The sequence below is a fragment of the Terrapene carolina genome, unplaced genomic scaffold (assembly GCF_002925995.2).
Source record: "Terrapene carolina triunguis isolate 2854851 unplaced genomic scaffold, T_m_triunguis-2.0 Scaffold69, whole genome shotgun sequence".
Lineage (NCBI taxonomy): Eukaryota > Metazoa > Chordata > Testudines > Emydidae > Terrapene > Terrapene triunguis.
Window position 1 is genome coordinate 64,396,819 of NW_020664420.1, and position 19,359 is coordinate 64,416,177.

Here is a 19,359-nt window from a genome sequence, read left to right on the forward strand (position 1 = left end):
GCTATCAGCTGGAGACTTATCCGTTGGAAGCGACAGAGGAGAAGGAAGTCCTGTGTGTATTGGTTGATCACAGGATGACTATGAGCCACCAATGTGATGTGGCGTGAAAAAGGCTAATGCAGTCCTAGGATGCATCAGGCGAGGTATTTCCAGTGGAGACATGGAAGTATTACTATCATTATACAAGGCAATGCTGAGATCTCATCTGCAATAGTGTGTGCAATTCTAGTCTCCCATATTTAAGAAAGATGAATTCAAACTGATACAGGGTGCAAAGAAAGATGAATTCAAACTGATACAGGATGCAGAGAAGGGCTACTAGAATTATTCGAGGAATGGAAAACCTCCCTTATGAGAGCAGGCTCAAGGAGCTTGGCTTGTTTAGCCTAACAAAAAGAAGGCTATGGGGAGATACGATTGCTCTCTGTAAATAGATCAGAGTAATAAATAGGGAGAGGAGTTATTTAAGGTAAGCGCCAATATGGAGACACGAACAAATGGATATAAACGGCCATCAATAAATTTAGGCTCGAAATTAGGCGAAGGTTCTAACCATCAGAGGAGTGAAGTTCTGGAACAGCCTCCTAAGAGGAGCAGTGGGGACAAAAAACCTAACTGGCTTCAAGACTGAGCTTGATAAACATATGGGGAGGATGGTATGATGGGACTGCCTACAATGGCATGTGGCCCATAGGCGACCGCCAGTAGCAGAAATCCCCAGTGGCTGGAGATGGGACACTAGATGGGGAGGGCTCTGAGTTACTACAGAGAATTCTTTCCTAGGTCTGCCTAGTGGATCTTGCACAAATGCTCAGGATCTAACTGATTGCCATATTTGGGGTCGGGAAGGAATTTTTGGCAGAGACCCTGGGGTTTTTTCGCCACCTTCTGCAGCATGGGGCACAGGTCACTTGCAGGTTTAAACTAGTGCAAATGGTGAATTCTCTGTAACTTGAAGCCTTTAAACCATGTTTTGAAGACTTCAGTAACTCAGCCAGAGGTTAGGGATCTATTACAGGAGTTGGGTGGGTGAGGTTCTGTGGCCTGCAATGTGCAGGAGGTTAGACTAGATGGTCAGTTGCTCCTTTCTGACCTTACAGTGTATGAGTTTGAGACTCATTTTAAACTGTAACGTGGGATCCAGAGCTTCTGTCTAGATGTACATAAAGTCTATTCAGCCATTTGTAATTTATGAATCTTAAGCTACGTCTACACTACAAGTGCTGCAGCTTTGCCACTGTAGTGTAGATGCTTACTACATCAACAAAGGGTTTTTTCCATTGATGATGTAATTAATCCACCTTTCCGAGAGATAGTAGCTAGGTTGAAAGAAGAATTCTGCCAGAGCAAAGTGGAAATATTTTTCCAAAGCTGGATTTGTATATGGCATTTACGCTAGTGTTGACTGATTTCTCTTTTTTTTTTTTTTTTTTTTTTTTTTTGTTTGATTTTTAAAATAACAGACTCTGACACGTGGCAGGCAAGATGGGGACAGTAATATTTGTAAAGAGAAAATACAATAATGCAAATCTACAAGTGGCAATTGAAAGTGGTAACATAAGGTCCTGAGTGAAGGATGAAAGAAATACTCCATCATTTATTTCTTCATTGTATAAGATTGATCTGATAATTTTACTCCTTACACATTGAGGAAAAGGAGCCAATTACCATTTACACCCACCTTATTGTGTGTGTATGTACATATAGAAACCAGAAAAGTAGTGATCAAGTCTCATGGAATTTCATAAAAATCTGATATATAAACTACTTTTGCTTATTAAATGTTTGTTAAACAATGTAAAAATATAGCTTTTATGCATAAACTATATTTTAGTTTATTCAGGCTATAATTTGAAGACCTTACAGTTTTAAACTTTTATCTTACAATTATTGTGCATATTTTTAAAATTAAGGACCTTCTACATCCTTGTTTGGACAGCTCTTTCCTCCCACAATTGGCATATCTGATGTGAGATAGGGTGAGAAAGGAATGTAAGCTTGTCTGCAGGTATTTTATGATTGCAACTCTGCAAAAGAACCTTAGTTTCTTGGTTTAATGAGGCATGATTGAAGTTTACATACTGCAGGGGGTCTGCCTACTGTTGAGATAAAAACACATTCATCATGTACTGTCTCCTCCTCCAAGGCTAACCAAATCCAACATTGCTTTTTTTGACTCTCACACGATACCTCCTCAGTCGTTTTAGCCATAGCTCTAGGAACTGTAGCATTTTTTTGAGTGAGGCCTTCGTTAGTAATGAATATGCTACAATTTCCCCATAATGTTATTCGCCTTTATGAAAATGACTACCACTTACTTTTTGGTGCAAAAACATTGTTCAGAGCTACTTTTGTGACTGAGAAATTTTCACTTTTTGAGCAATGGCCAACAGTGTCTTGATTCAAAAAACCCTTTCCATCTGAATGAAATTGAGTTGCTTGAAAAAGATTTATTTTCATTCCCAATTGATCCTATTTAGTAAAGTGACGTGTTATGTTGGGGGAGAGGGAAGGGAAAAGAGGAGTCCTGTGTGTGTGTGTGTGTGTGTGTGTGTGAGAGAGAGAGAAATCAGTTTTTGCAAATTTTCAACAAAATGTTAAACATCTAATTTTCTGGTATAAGCCTTTTTAGTCATGTGCTTCTCTTACTGAAATTGTGCATTTATATAGTGCAATAAACTATTTCCTTGCCCAAGTGAATAAAACTACTTGGGGGGAGCGGGGGGGGGGGAGCTGGTCTATTTCTTCCTTCTGCTTTAATTAGTTTGAATGATCTAGATAATATATTAAAGCCAAAATAATACTCTCCCCTCCCCCCTTTTAATTCTGAATTTGGAAGGTATTGAATTAATCTAGGTACAAGCCAATATTGGAGGGGTGACAACTCTTTTGCTCCATCCTTAGTTTACTCTTTCCAGGCCAGTTCTGCTGGCTGTGTTATAAGCCATATGTACAGTGTGCACATCCTTTCCAGGGGAATAAGGATTTTTTTAATCATTCCCCTTAATGTTTGATAGTCTGACTCTTAAAACTCTGCAACAGAAACACATGTGAGGGAAGAGAGCTGTTCATTCTTCTCTGAATGTGTTTACCATGTTTCAATTGAAATAGACTAACAAACTGTCAGAGTAGCAACTTTTTCAGTACTGTTCTTTAGAATATTGCTTCAAAGTTGTAGCACAAAAACAGGAATTGTGGTGGTTCTTTTTAGATCAGTGCATAAGCTCCTCACACTTTGCTATTTCATGATACTTTGTTTCCATTTGCTTCTTTCTTTGATCTGTTGCCATAACTGGGAAATGTTACAAATAGCCAAAATGATGAAAGAAGCATGCTTTGATGTGCCAAATTGCTTTCAGATCACACTCTTTAACTCTCTGCAAATGTTATCAAATGTTGGTTGTCTTACAATTACTATGGGGTTGAAACACTGCACATTACTAAATATATGGCCAAGATTAATTCGCGTATGGAAAGTATTTTTCCTGAAACAAGGACATAAGCTTAGACTACATCTGAATCAATGTGGATAACTCAAAGAATTGTTGATGTAGTAATAGTGGGCAGATTCCACAATTTAGGGCTCAGAGATTTAAATGTTTTTCATCAACAGTTCCATCTTCAAAATTGCTTTTATTTTTGAACTATCAAGATGATTTTGTTGGCAATTTTACTCTGCCTCCTACATCTTTGCAGCTACATGTATGGTAAATGTTTTAAATACATATTCTGGAATGTTTTCACCAGGTGAATTTTCTAAATTGAAGCAAAGAAAAGCAATGAATAGGTCAGGCTTTTCCCCCCACTGGGTCTTTCCTCGTTTTTTTAAACATCCCACGTAGTTACAGTTTTTATGGTTCAAGTTCACTGAACCTACATCTGTTGTATTACTTATCCACTTCTGAGAATGTAATCAAATTTTCACAGGCACTTAGAATATCTTTGTCATAAGTTGGGGAAGAGAGTAGGCCACACTACTTAGATGGTGTGTGTTACCCACTTAAACTGTGTTTCAGACAGTACCTTAAAAAGCAATTTGTCTAATTTTGAAAATGCTTATTGGAGAGGCACAAAATTATTTGATTTATAATACCTGGGACAATCTTAAAATTCAGACTCTCTTGGGAATTAGCAATGTTAACGGTAAATAAGTATACTTTTTTAAAAAAGTTAAAATTATTAGTAGATGTAGCATTGTAGCAGTTGCAGACCACAAAAGTTTAATTTTCTGTATGAGTCCTTTTGGAGGATGTCATGTTGGGAAATGTAACTTTTGATCTAGAAGTTGTTAAAGCATCTGCAATAGACAATTTTCTCTTAAGTACGTGTTTCACATAAATGAATGACTTCAGGAAACAAATGCCATAAAATGGATTTAAAGGTGAACAGAATACAGCAATGGCACTGAACTTCATTTTGATAGATTTATTTCCATAAGTTTTCATTTCTAAAGAAGCTTGATCAGTTTTCCATTTAATTATCACCCAAACCAACTCTTGCAAAGTAGTGGTTTGGCAATCTCGCAAGAAGAAAAGAGTTACCTTGAATCCAGTAGTAAACTATTTTGGGGGGTTAGGAGGGCAAGAACAATCTTTTGTCAGATATGTTCTAGGATTAAACTGAACATCTAAAGTCTGCAGGCGTAGTTGTAGCTGTTTCAGTCCCAGGATATTAGAGAGAAAATATGCTTCAGGAAAAAAATTGACTGTGAAATCCTTAACAAACATCAGTTCCACCATAATCTCTCCACTGCCGAGAGGACGGCCATACAGTCCCTGAAATCTAACGTCCAGATAATGATCAAACTAGCAGACAAAGGGGATGCCATTGTAGTCCTCAACCGTGAGGACTATATTAACAAGGCCAGCTGACTACTCTCCGGCACAACCTATGATAAAGAACTCAAAGACGACCCCACACCACAGTTTACCCAGGAGATTAAGGATATCCTCAAAACCTTCCCCAGACAACACCAAGAGACAGTCTACAAACTCATCCCCCACAAACCCATTCAAGAGATCTACATGCTTCCCAAGATACCCAAACAAGGGAACCTGGATGGATAAATCCATCATATCTGGCTATGGCACTTTTACTAATGGAATATCAGGGTTCATAGAAACTGACCTCAAACCACTCACCCCACAAAGGGCCAGCTTTCTCCAGGACACAACTGACTTCCTCCACAAACTCAGCAATATTAACCTCGGTAAGAACATCATCCTTGCCACCATGGATGTCATTTGCCTATACACAATGATGGCATAGCTTTCTGCCTCAAATATTTACAAGACAATGGACAATCCTCATATCTAGCTCCAAATACATTGCCAAACTCATCCATTTCATCCTCACTCATGACAATTTTATATACAACATACAACAACTTTTTTTTCAAACCATGGGAACAGCCATGGGTACTAGGATGGTTCCCCAATATGCCAACCTCTTCATGGACCTCCTTGAAGAAGATATTCTGCACCAATGCACCATGAAACCAATAATATACCTGAAATACATCACTGATATGTAAACTCCCTCATAGATTTCTACCACAACATCAACAACCACCATTCATCCATTAAACTCTCTCTGGAACACTCCCACACTAGCATCAACTTCCTGGACACCACAGTTGACTTCAGCAGTAGAGCCCTGTAGACAACCGTATACAAAAATCCCACAGAACACAATGCCTACCTTCATGGATGCAGTGGCCACCCCAAGCACACCAAGAAATCTGTGATGCCACAGAGTGTGCTCCAGGATGTACATCTTGGCACATTTAGGGCTGCCTTTGCCTGACGGGGACACTCCACCAAAGAAGTGGATCATGTCATGGAACGGGCCACCCAAATGCCCTGAGAGAGCCTGCTTCAATACAGAGATAAGACCCCCTCTGACCACATGCCCCTGGTTGTCGCCTACCACCCCACACTGGAGCCCGTGCTGGGTATCCTCTAATAGTTACAACCCTTACTCAGTGGGTACCCCATCCTGTGGGAGGCCTTTCCTGAACTCCCACTTCTGACCTTGAGGCAGCCCCCTGGCCTCTCCACAATCATCATCAAAAGCAAGCTCCCCACAGACTGGGACACATCAATTCAAAGTAGCTTCAGATCCTGTCAGAACAACAGATACAAAACCTGCAGACATATCTCCACTGCTGCGATGATCGGCACCCCCCCACACACAACACACCTTCCACGGCTCCTACTTGTGTTTATGACAGCACGTGATATGCCTCATCCAGTCCATTGAATGCCCCAGAAACCAGACAATCATTGCGTGCTTGAGCGTACTCACACAGGAAAATGATAAAAGACAAAAAACAACTTGTCACCTGTGGGCAAACACTTCTCACAAAGCAATCACTCTGTCTGACCTATCAGTCCTCATCTTCAAAGGAAATGTGCACAACACTATCAAAAGACAAGCCTGGAAGTTTAAATTCATTATTTTACTAGACTCTAAAAATCATGTACTGAACAGAGACAGTGGATTTATGGTTTATTACAATAATCTGTAACCCACTAACCCCCCTCTTTTTGTTTTATGACTGCAGAGGTGTTAAAGGGCCACTTCACCTTGAATGGTCCTTTACAATGTGTGCTAACGACTTATGCTAAACAATCTGTTCCACCTTGCATTTTGCTCTTTTGCTTCCCAGACCTGAAGAAGAGCTCTGTGTGGCTCTAAATCTTCTCTTTCTCACCAACAGAAATTGATCCAATAAAAGATATTAACTCAACCTCCTTGTCTAGCTGAAGTCTACTTCCCTTAATCCTGCCTGGTTTGTTACGGAATGAAAGTTATCTGGTTCTTTTGGCTTAAACTGTTTTATTTTTTATTTCATACCAAAGAGCTGCCTGTCCAAGGTGCTAATTGCTTTTATGTATGTTTCTGAGCAATGTTTTTAATCCCATAAATGCTCCCATCTTAAAAATATTAGTGTACCTGGTATTAATTGGCACCCTTGTTGGCAGTCTCTGCAGAAAAGACTAAAAAGGGAATGGAGACTAGTGTTCCCACTTATTCCAGTGTTAATCATCAAACAGGCAGTGCTGACAATCTTGCTGTGTGGACTTTGGACTCATCAACTTTTTCTGAACCCTAAAATTTTTAAAAGGCTGTTTAGATATTACCCAGAAATATAAATTTTCTGTAAGTAGTGTAGTTGGCACCTTGACACTCAGACAGTATTTTGCTGATTTAAAATACATCTTCTTTTGTGATCTTTCTTAGGTCCATAATATTCTGGCTGAAATGGTCATGGGTGGAATGGTTTTGGAGACCAACATGAATGAAATTGTCACTCAAATTGATGCACAAAATAAACTGGAGAAATCTGAGGTAAGGCTGAGAGACTCTATAATGAGCTTTAACTTAAAGCATGATCATAATATCTGCATGATATGCAACCTTTGCTGTTTGTCCTTCAATACCATCCTATATACAGCTGCTTGCTTATAGTGCTAAAAATTTACAATGCACATTTAGTATGTGATACATTTCATCTTCTGTGATAATTGCATAGAATAGTAGCTAATTATTTTTTGTTACTTTTATCAAACAAAGCCACATCTGCCATTGGTATCAGTGTGCATTGATAGTCCTTTAAATTTCTTTCACTCAAGACCTCTGGCTTCTTGGGTTTTTTTTTCTTTATGATGGAACCCAATACTGGCTGTAGAACTTAAGGGAAAAATATATATATACCTGTCTCCTAACAAGCTTGTAAAGTGTTAAATAAGTGGTAGTGTATTTGGTGTCATAGTAATACTGCAACACAAAATGATAAACTGGGGTGGAAGTGGGAGGGTAATTATGCATTTAAAGCCCAATCCTGGTCCCATTTAACAGATGGGAGTTCTGCCATTATTTGCAGTGATAAGAGCTTGTCTACATGAACAATTAAACTGCAGAACCTGGGATCTGAAGCTACCCCACACAACCCTGCCATAATCTCACTATTTGTGCGCATTTGTGCATCTAACAGTTTGTTAGAGCACTTTGAGCTAGTCCCATTTCAAAGAGGAATATAGATTAAAGCGCAGTAATGAACTGTTCAGGCATGTCAGCAGGCCGCATATGGACAGTGAGACTGCAGTAGGCAAGTGCGGGGTAGATTCTACTATTCAGTTTGCCACAGTCTTAACTGTTCATGCAGAAAAACCCTAAGATTTGGTCTTCAGTGTACCTTCAAATAGGAAGACTGCATTCTGTATGTACAATGGCCAGATAAATTTGAGTAGGCAGATGTGCTCAAATTTATACTTAATGGATATCACCAATTCACCGACAGAATATAACTGTAGTTTAAATAAAGTCAATGCCAAGTGTTGGATTCTGCAGAACCTGATATCTAATTGGCTTAGTTTAGTACTGCTGAATTTAATTTGCAGTGCGAAGAATGCTAGAAGTAATATAACTGTGACATCAAATGTTATGATCTTTTTATATTGTGTCACTTGCAGTGTAAACCAGTAAACCAGCAATATGTTAGCTAAACCTCCTTGGCTGATCCGTGTTTGTGAGAGGCGATAATCCTGCATCTGACCAATTTATTATTTTCTGGAAGCTCATTGCTATTGTTCAAATTGGGAAAACATTGCAAATTTAATAGTTTCCATTTAAACAAATATTTTTATTACATCTACCAAATTAAGTGATAAATGAGATCTGAAGCTATGTTATGTCCAGCCATTTATATTGTTATTCCTAATTCGTAATCTGGCATAGCAGCCCTTTGACTGTCTGTCTGCCTGTGATTTTCCATTTTGCACCACTTCTTAGTCACTTCAAGAAGCAGCACAGCACTGACTGGGAGAAACACACAACTTGACAGTGATATGATACTGTTTATGCCAGTGTATGCCCAGACTGAATAAATTATAATATTTAATAAGATGCCCAAAATGCCTGTTTAACTTTCTGACAAAGTATTGATCTTGGAGGTAAATGTTTGTTTTCCCCCTCTCCCCCCTTATAAAATAAGGTAAGATCTATCTGAGTAACTTGTTTACATATTTTTCTATGGTGGGTACAGCAAGACAGTAACATAAGGTTTAAGAGGCATAATTTCTTAAGATTACTATGCCATGGTGTTTGAAGAACTTCTTTAAGCTCTGCCTAAAAACACTAGTTAAGGTATTTATTTACTAACTTGTTAATTCTATTGCTAAATCAGCTAGAGAACAGTCTTTTGATTACTCACCTCAAATCTGTCAGTTGAGTGCAGTGAGCCCTATTAATTATTGTTTCCCACTACCTCATCTGCAAGTTAACTACCTTTTTCTTAATATGATGCCTGAAATACAAAGCTAATTGATAGAAAAATACAAACAAGTAATTAATTTGGCTCATAGGAAGTTTGGCTCCATATATCAGCCACATAGCAATTTTGCCTGTTGTATAGAGCAATGAATTATAGAAGGTAAATTTATAGTAGTAGTAAATTGAAATACTTGGTGACTGGGATGGAGTGGATAGCTTCACAATCTGCTCTTCATTAATGCAGATTTTGAGTACAGTTACTGTTTCTTTTTCAGCTCTGACAGTTAATGTAATATTATGATACTCTAGAGCAGGGGTCGGCAACGTTCGGCACGCGGCTCACCAGGGTAAGGACCCTGGCGAGCCATGTGCCGAACGTTGCTGACCCCTGCTCTAGAGTCCATGGTGAATGTTTACTCAGTTAATTCATTAGTCATTTGTTACATGTATACCTAATCTTCATTTATTCCCAGATCACAATTTCTTCTCCTTTGTCCTTTTTGACTAAAGTTATTGTGTCTCAGCTCATTTTCCCAAAGGTGAACTGACAAGATACAGACCTTTAATATATCATGTGGATACATGTTTCAATTTAAGTTATTTTGTAGCAGAAGACTTTTAGAAATCAGTGGATCTTGTCATTTTGATAACCTATGATTGAAGCAATATTAGAAATAAATGAACAAGAGCTCTCCAGAGGCTGTTTTCAATAGGATCTGTACTTCATACTCATAAGATTACCAAGGCTTCCAAACACTTTACAGCTCTTGACTTTAGTATGGTTCCCATCTATTAGAAATGCTTGTATCCAGAAAGTAATTGTATGAAGAATGAGCTGCTTTTCCTTTTGCAGCTAAAATGGCAAATTGCACTAAATATATTTAGCCTACATTTTCAGAAATTACCTACATTTCACTTAAATTTTAATATAAAGTGGGGTGGATAGGTGTGGTATATTTTGGGTTCAGTTTCAATAGACCAAAATGCAAGATGATTATATGTAGACTTTGTTTGCCTTACTGTTGTATGTCATAAACATTTGAACATTTAAGCTGTTAAAATTTTTTAATTGGACTTCAGTTGAAATTTAACATGAAGAATTAAACATCTGTTTATTGCATTCACAAATGTAAGTAACAAATTCCTTTGTCAAACCAAAGGCTGCTTAGCCAGGGCCCTTGGCAGAATAGTAGCGCATTGCATTGTTGTGATGGAGTCCCAGGTTTGATTTATGGCTCTACTCTTTTGTCACCTGGACTATGAGAATATGAGTATGGTACTGAGGCAATATGCCCCTTTCTGGAGGGAGGGGAAGTGTGTCCCATGTGCTTCATCACTGACACATGTGACTAAGGAGCAGCATTGTTGGTCCCTGAATGGATTCCTGGTCAATCCCTCTGAATCAAAAACATGACTGTGATTTGGGATTAAGGGAGGGAAGGTTGGGAGAAGATCATTGGGATGCTATCAGGTCCATAGCTAAAACTGGCTACTTGTTTTCTATTTGGTGTGTTCAGCTGGGTGTGAATTTAGTCTTACTTTTAAGTCGGACCTCATTTTTCCAAACCACCTGATCTTTTCTAGCTCTTTCCATTCTTCTCTCTTACAGACCTTTATCTTTCAGTCTCCCAGACAGGACAGGTAGACACAGGTATTGCTGACTTTGAGAAAAAAAATGTATTTTTAACAAAAAGGGAAAGCAAAATGATGTCAAAGGCAATAAATTATTTAGGCCAGACTCAAAAATTATGTGTTAATATACCCATGCCAGTCCTTGTAGCCTACTTTTTGTGCTAATTTCTTCTTGTAGTTCCCTCATCTTTTATTGGCCGTAGTGTATTTTACTAGCTTGTCATTTATTTCATATGTTCTTTATTTTAATGTTTTTTCTTCCTACATTGTAGAATTTAACTTTGGGTTTTTTATGTCAGCATTTAAATAAGAAAAATTATGGATATTTTTGGAATTAAAAAAATATTAATCTGAATAACAATTGAGCACACAAATAGCTGACATTACTAGTGCAGTGTCACATGATTGAAAAACTTAAACTCTAAGTGTGTGGTCAGGAACATTCTGCCCATGAGAGCCTTAGCATAGTTAGTGTTAGCTCTAATGGTACAGCTTCCAAACTCAGTATTTCAAATTAAAAATCAGAACCTTTATGCTCTTACATTGGAGTGAAATTTTAGAACAAGTTGCAGATAAACAACAAAGCATATTTGTTTTAAAAGTTTGATCCCAAATAAATACTGAATAATCCATAGACTTTAAAATTATAGCCGTGAAATGTAAAGGTGACCTACAGATGTTATAATTGGCTTTTTAAGGTTGACGTTATTGTGCTGAATGTCACTAACAAACAGAGTCAAAGGACAGTCAGCACATAATGAACTTCAACTGTATATTTTTCTCCTTCTGCAAGTGCTGATGTCCAGAGCAATTGTGGATCATTTGCTCCTTCTTCAGGAGACACCCTGGAATTTTTACAGGGAGTCTTATGGAGCAACAGCCAGTGATCCAAGACTGATATGAACAAAAGAATTTGGAAATGGACGAGGAAGTGTACATTTTAAGTTCAGAATGTGCCGACTGCCCCTTTGACTCTGGTTATTTGAAACATTAAGTACAACACAGTAATTTGAATGTCAATGTGCATTAGTTGTAGACTACCTTTGAAATGAAATATTCTTTAAAAAAATCAGCTCCACTTATTTATTTTTTTTCTTTTGTAATTGGAATTTCAAATCCACTGGGTTGTAAATAATTTTGCTATTCTCTTTTAAGAGACTCTTTATTGGATAAAGGATAGACTATGCAAGTAGTATATCTTCCCATTTTAAAAAGCAGATTTAACAAGTATAGCTTATCTAAAGTCAGGTTTTACTATTCTTCATTTTAAAGGCTTAGTGTAAAAATATTTTATATGATAAGAACATGTTTTACTTGAATTTGAAACTTCTTGAATTATATGAAGGAAATAATCCAAACAAATTACCACCCTCATTTCTGCCTCCTCAAGTCACTGAAAATAAGACGTATTTCACTATGTAAGAAAGAGGAGCTAATTTTTCAATAGTTTTTAGCATATTGCTACTTTTTTTGTTTTCTGTTGTGTTCACATGTTCTGTTTTTTATTTTTGGGTCTGGCAATTTAAAGAAAAAAAACCAATCAAACAAAAAATCATTCCCATCCATTACTATCTTTGTGATTCAAGTGCTTGAAATTTCTAAGAGTATGTCTAAGTCTTCTATCTGTTTGGCCTCATTTTGATATACCTTCAGACTTCATTTTGTTTTTTCTCTAATTCTGTTCATTTATCTAACCTCATGAGCAGAGAACATGATCATTCCTTTATATTCTGTACTGCATCCTTTCATCCTATTCATAACCCTGCTGCTTTGAAATCATACTTCTTCTGGGAGGAGGAGTTGATATAAAACACTAGCAGCAGTGATATCCAAGTACATTCCAATACATATGGAAAAGACCAGTTTCTCTAGCAGGGTTTCAGCCTTCATTAATTCATTTTCAAGTAAGCTGCATATTTGTGTACCTCCTTTTTACTAACAGCTAGCTTCTTGTGGAGCTGTTGGGAGGGAGCCTAAATATTTATCCATTTGTCTAGTAAGAAGCGTACATGAATATTACCTAAACTTGCAAAAGCACCAGTAATCTGTTCCTGTATACTTGAGATCTTTTTAAAAATGTGAATAAAATCAACATTTCTAGGGTTATCTTCATGTAACACATTATCCCAGGATTATCAGGAAAGAATATTGTGACATATAACTACCATATTAATAAAATAATGACCTCAAATTATACCTAACATATTTAGTATTTAAGTGAATTGAAATTTCTCATTTGATAAATAGAAGAACATTTTCTATTTGTGCTACTCAACGGAATGTGCTAGCTTTGATCTTAAGCAAAACAGTCAAATTATTTAAAGTTTCTTATGTGGCATTGATAATTCATGTTGAAGCCACAAGCCTTTAAGTATACTATCAGGTTTACAAACATTCTTGCAGTGGCTGTGAATAAAACATTAACATATCAGGTGTTTCAGGATTAGTGTACAACATTTTTTAACAGTGAAATGGAGAATACAAAGCAGCTAGGGGGAAAATATGGTGTTTGGTTCATTGTAATAACAGCTATATGCAAGTTCATACCGTACTTCTAAAACTTCATGAACATGCTTGAGAAATTTCATTTTCACTTGCTGAGATCATTTTGCTTGCTGTGAACCTTCATAATTCACTGCATGATCAAGGCTTGCCACTTAGTTTTTTAAAGTTTTATAATTTTTCCTTCGCCACCCTAACTTTTCTGCTAAAGTATTGAATAATAAAAGTAGTTGAAAGCGATACTGTGCAATATTACAGTAACTACTTTCTCATCAGGTACCTGCAGCAAACCTTTTATGAACAAAGTGAATTTGAAGTATTTCTTGTGATTCCTCTTTTCTTTTATAAATTAAATTTACTCTTGGTAGCAGGAATTACAGAAAAATAGCAGAATTGATCACCAGTTTACTACTCGACATACTAAACATTGATAAGTCTGCTGATGCAGTCAATATATAATAACCTAATACAAACACAAACTACTTTTACTGTGGATTACTTTTTTTTGTTACTGTAATACCTTTAGTCAGATGTTTTTTAGACCTCTTCATCTAAAAATCTGTTCAGTGTCTTAGAAGTAATGTATGACTTGTGCTTATAAAATTGAGAATGGTTGTGCGAAAAGGGCATTGCAGTATGTAAATGCTACATATGTCAAATCACAAAACCATTTAATAAAGAGGAGGACTTTAGGAGAAAAGGGTATGGTGGCTTGAGAATGTCTACGCTCCAGTGTATGAAGATGAATCCTTATCTTTCACTCTGGAAACTGTTCGCCCCTTTTCTGCCTGCAAGTGAATCTGAAATGCCATAGTCCTTCTATCAAGGATATTCTTTGATTTTAAGCCAAAATCATCATAGATGAAGTTTAGTTAAAAGTGTGTTTTTATTTTTTTTATTTTTATTTTATTTTTTGGGTGTCAGTCATGGTATTTTAAATAATTCTCAATTGTGTCTTCATTTTCTTGGGGTGGGAGTCAGGGACTGTAAGTCTGTGTAAAGAGGATAGCTACAGGTAGGTAAAAATAATGACCAGTTATGTTCAAGTTTTTATTTGTCCATTCAAAAAAGAAAAATGATCCTTCATTAAATTAGGGTAAGTTTTTGCCTGAACCCTAATCTGCATTAAATTAGGGTATGGGATCTCCATCCTAGTCACCTAGAAAGACATCTGTGTTTTAAATTGCCACCCATGTCTGTCTATGTGGACCACGTGCAGTATTTATAGTACTTTGCTGGTTTCCCATTGTTTAAGTTTTAAGTTGTATAATTCATTGCTTTTGTTGCTGCTTTAACAGTATTTACATCTTCTGTATGGAAAACAGTTTACATTGTCCTATTCTTGGAATTCCGCAAAGGATTTTTCTCCTGTGATTGAATATTGTATTTAAAAGTGAGAGAAATCAAGCTAGAGGAGGAAATTCACATTTTTTTTGGTATCTTATAAAACTTTCTGAACAGTTATTTGTGTATTAATACAGATGTTTCAAGACTCTCAAATCCAAAAGGAGGTTTTAAAATCAATTTCTTGTTGCATTATATTATTGCATTATGTTTTTTTTAAAGGTGAACCACAAAAAAAGTAGTGCTGTGCTTGGCAGTGCTTTTTTATGATGTATAAAGTGAGCCTCAAGTTTTTTTAAAAATTTCTATTTGTGAGTTTTTATATTAGTAATACCAGGTCCTGACTTCCTCTCTCATGGAGTTGAGATGATGGTGACAGTTTTCCAGTTACAAGAGGGAAGTCAGGATCCAGTACTTCTGATATTCTTTTTAGGTGAGGTTCTGTACTGTGCCTCAGCCCATGAAGTGGCTTCAAGCTTTCCCAGTTCTGGGGTACTTCATGCTCCCCAGACAGCCATGGTGGGGGTGGGGCACTGTTTAAGTTACAGCAGCATGGCCTGGCTGCCTGTGTGCTGCAGCACTGCCCGGAATCTCTAGTGTTGCAGTGCCACCCCTGATATGCCCTTCTCAGCCCTGGAATGCCTCTTATGCCAGTGTTTGTGAGGGGTCCTCAGAAGACAGACTCACAGTTATCTGCCTCAGCCCTGCTCCTCCTGTGGCTGGATCTGAAATTTTAAGAGCCCATTTGCACTGCACTAACCCTTCCACGGCGCATAAAAAGTCCAGAGAAGTAGTGAGGATTTCATCTTATGTTTTTCTGGCTCTTTTGTATAAAAACAAAATTGTATAGGGTTGGGGAAAATCTTAGATCAACTTTAGTCCTTGTAAAAGAGCAGTAGAAATTAAAAATACTGTTCCATTTTGTAGTCCGTCTTTAAATCTGGATATTGCTTAGCAATATCTAATGAATTGTTGCATATCTGTGGGGTTTTTGTTCACTGTAAGCTGATACCACAGATGTCGCATGCACCTTAGCCCAATTACTGTAAATACTACAAACTTGCTTTTAAAACCATTATACATTACATGTAGACACTGTACTTTGAGCAGTAATTAATTACAGAAAATGCTGTTATGTTATGAGCAAGTATGAGTCAGATGTCTCCAGAAGACCACCATTCTTTTTTGCCATGTTGCTTACTCAGAATTCAGGGTCCTTACCAGTTTATAATAAAACCTTAGATACTTTCCATCTCTGAAGGCTTAATCTTTTGTTTATTGGAATAGCTTTTACATTTTTTTTCTTGCCATTTGTTTATATTAGTTGCATTACTTAAGTCCCCCAAGTATAAATATTATACAGGAATATTGCTGTCTAAGATCGTTAGTTTTGAGAATTGCCTAGGTAAACTTTAATTTTAAAAAATTGCTAATGTATTAAGCACTATGTTAAGCCTCAGTAGACACATTTTTAATGTTCTTAATTTAGAGAATATTAAATTTAAATTTCTATCTTTCCAAATACCTTTTTTGCTTTTTAAAACCATTTTGTAGACTTTTTAAAAAAAGTAATATCAGTGAGAGCAGCCAGCAGTTTGTCTAACTCTCTAGCTGCTTTTGGGTCTCTTTCTTGTGTTGTAAACCTGAAATACGGACACAGGTAATTCTAGGTATGTTTCAGCAAGACAGTCAGTCTTGTTTTCACATTCTACATCTGACCATACATGTGCAATGAGTTGTTTTATTAAGGGGAAACGTTTCGGTGTTTAAAATAAGTTTTAGCTTTTCTGTACACTAGATTTGATTCTAGTTTCTATCTTTAAATAATTCTTTATGCTTTTCAATTAGGAACATCTGTATTTAGAAACTAATAATGGGGAGAGGTTCTCTGTATCCCATTGGGCTCTGAGTTGGAAATTGTTTAATCAGTATTTCTACTACAAATCCTTGTTTTCAGGGGATACAACTTGTCATTTGGCCATACAAAAAATCTACATGATAATAATGCTTGGCATAGAAAGACTTAACTCATGAGCATTTCCCCCCCTTAAATATTAAAGGGGAAAAAATCAGCTTCTTTAGTAAGTGGGTAGAAGAAAATCAAATGATTCATGCTTTGTTTTGCATTCCATTGAAAATGTTAGGCCCAGCTTTTCAGAATTGCATGCACATAATTACTGTGATTGTGTGCAGTTGTTGTACTGGAATGTACACATTTTTGGTGGTGGTGGTGGTGCAGTTCTAAAAATATGTACCTTTGATCCTAAATTATATATTTTTCAAGTCATTGCTTTTTAAAAGAAATACTAGAATAAATCATTAGAAAACCAGCTACTGTACAAACACGTTTAAAATAGAGTTGTATGGGTTTTTTGCACCTCATACAGACTTGGGATCAGATCATTAGTTCGCTGTAAATTGGCGTAGCTGCATAGAAGTTTGCAGAGCTACGTCAGTTTACACCAGCTGGGGGTCTAGCCCCTGGTATATAGGCATGGCAGCAACTTTGTCTAAATGGCAGTACTAGAATAAAATTAGTTGTAAAATGTTTTTATTTTACAGATATATTAATGAGTGGTTTTAACTGATTAAAGACTAGAGCAGAGGAAATTAACACACAATAAAATTGTTTAATGTTTGACTTGATGCAAGCCAATAAAATTAAGCTATGACTGTTAATGTCCCAGTATTCTTAGGAATTGCAGGTGTCTCAAATGAATGATTTGAGATTATGTATCATGTAAGTGGCTTTAGGATCAGTACAAGTTAAAGACTGTATGTTAGCTTCAGCTATATCTCAGTGTGGTGATTTTACAACCTACATATTACTTAGCTTGGTTTCCTCTGGTCCTTCCCTACTCCCATATACTTTTCATCAAATTGACACAGCGTGTTTCCATAATATTTTAGACTTCATGTGAACTGTTTTCTCTTTCTGGTTTAGTATTTCCAAATAACCCATTTCATTCCAACCCAAACTACCATCTGGTCTTTCTAATCTCGTAACCATGGGAACAATTTAAGTGTTAGTGTTGTCTGTCTATACCACTTGTAGGCTTCACCTGTGTTTGTATTTTTTTCTTTACTTCTGTATACAGGCTGGTTTAGCAGGAGCCCCAGCCCGGGCTGTGTCAGCTGTAAAGAATATGAATCTTCCAGAGATCCCAAGAAATATTAATATTGGTGACATCAGTATAAAAGTGCCAAACCTGCCCTCTTTTAAATAAAATGGCTACTACAGGTAAAATCAAGGAAAAATGTAATTGAGGTTTATCAAACAAAGAAATTTATAACTTTTGCTATTTGGATAAAAAGTAAAGGTACTGCATAGAAATTCTGTGTAAAATCTGTATGTGAAGTTGAATGTTGCTTTTGTCTTGCGCAATGATTTTAAAGGAAATGGGTAGTTCCTGTGTGACTTCTAAATTACATTCCTATGCCCTTGTAAGGCATAACACTGTCTTGGCTGCTGCAGTATTTTGGAAAAGTATTTAAGATATTCTTTACTTTATATAACCTATAATGTTAAGTCTTTTTGTATATCCACTAAGGTCTATGATTAGTGCAGCATTCCTTAACTACTTCTGCTGTTTGTCATGATTATTTAAGATCCAAGTGTGTATGTTGCATGAAAACGTTAAACTGTCTCTTGTTTTTGTTTAAATAAAGTCATAATTAACTGGACTTCTAATCACGTTTTTGTCTGAAATCTACTCTTAGGCCTGGTCCACACTACCCCCCCACTTCGGACTAAGGTACGCAAATTCAGCTACGTTAATAATGTAGCTGAATTCGAAGTACCTTAGTCCGAACTTACCGCGGGTCCAGACGCGGCAGGAAGGCTCCCCTGTCGATGCCACGTACTCCTCTCGGCGAGCTGGAGTACCGGCGTCGACGGCGAGCACTTCCGGGATCGATCCCAGAACATCGATTGCCTGCCGCCGGACCCTCCGGTAAGTGTAGACGTACCCTTAGCAACAAATCACTTGCTTCCTATTTGTTGAGCAAAGTGTGTGTATAAAAAAAATTGTGTTAGTGTTAATGTATTATTTTGGTGTCCAGATGTTGAAAGAATTATACTAAAATATTGTGTGAATGTTCTGGAACTATGAACTTCATACAAAGATTATTCAAGATTGTTTTGAAGAAAAAAATTGCCTCTATTAAAAATGGGTAGATATGTGTAGACTTCTGTTACAAAAAGATGTTTTCAAAAGTAGCATTTGTGTGTTCTAAATTCTGAAAATCTTTTCCTGTTGACCTGCGTGTGCTGAAAAATAAAGGATGGTGGCATAGTGGGTTGCGCTTCCGGGAGGGTCTTATAGTTGTGCGAGAGGGGGAAGAGAAGAAGGTTATGAGAGTAGTGGGCAGCTGGGAACACAGGGTCTAGGAAGGGGTTGCTCTTTAAGGGAGAAAAATGGAGAACTAGAGGTAAACTGGGCAGCCAAAAGGGAATATCATGCTGGTGTACTGCTGGCATGGAAGGGTATGGTGTGGTGGGAAGGAAGCTGGTTAAAAAGACCTGGCAGCTAGGATAAAATGTTTGTTAAGGAAAGTGGGGGGAGGGAAAATACCTAGCTCAAAGACTGGTTTGTTAGATTCAAA

General features: G+C 37.0%; 1 protein-coding gene across 1 annotated transcript in view; it reads left to right on the top strand.

Moving 5' to 3' along the window:
* Positions 1 to 18,438, top strand: part of AP3S1 (adaptor related protein complex 3 subunit sigma 1) — a 40,126-nt gene extending 21,688 nt beyond the window's left edge. Inside the window, 2 exon segments of the mRNA XM_026649207.1 lie at positions 7,246 to 7,353; positions 17,853 to 18,438. Of these exon segments, the coding sequence (XP_026504992.1) occupies positions 7,246 to 7,353; positions 17,853 to 17,981 (237 nt within the window). The 3' untranslated portion in view covers positions 17,982 to 18,438.
* Positions 18,439 to 19,359: the final 921 nt, after the last annotated feature.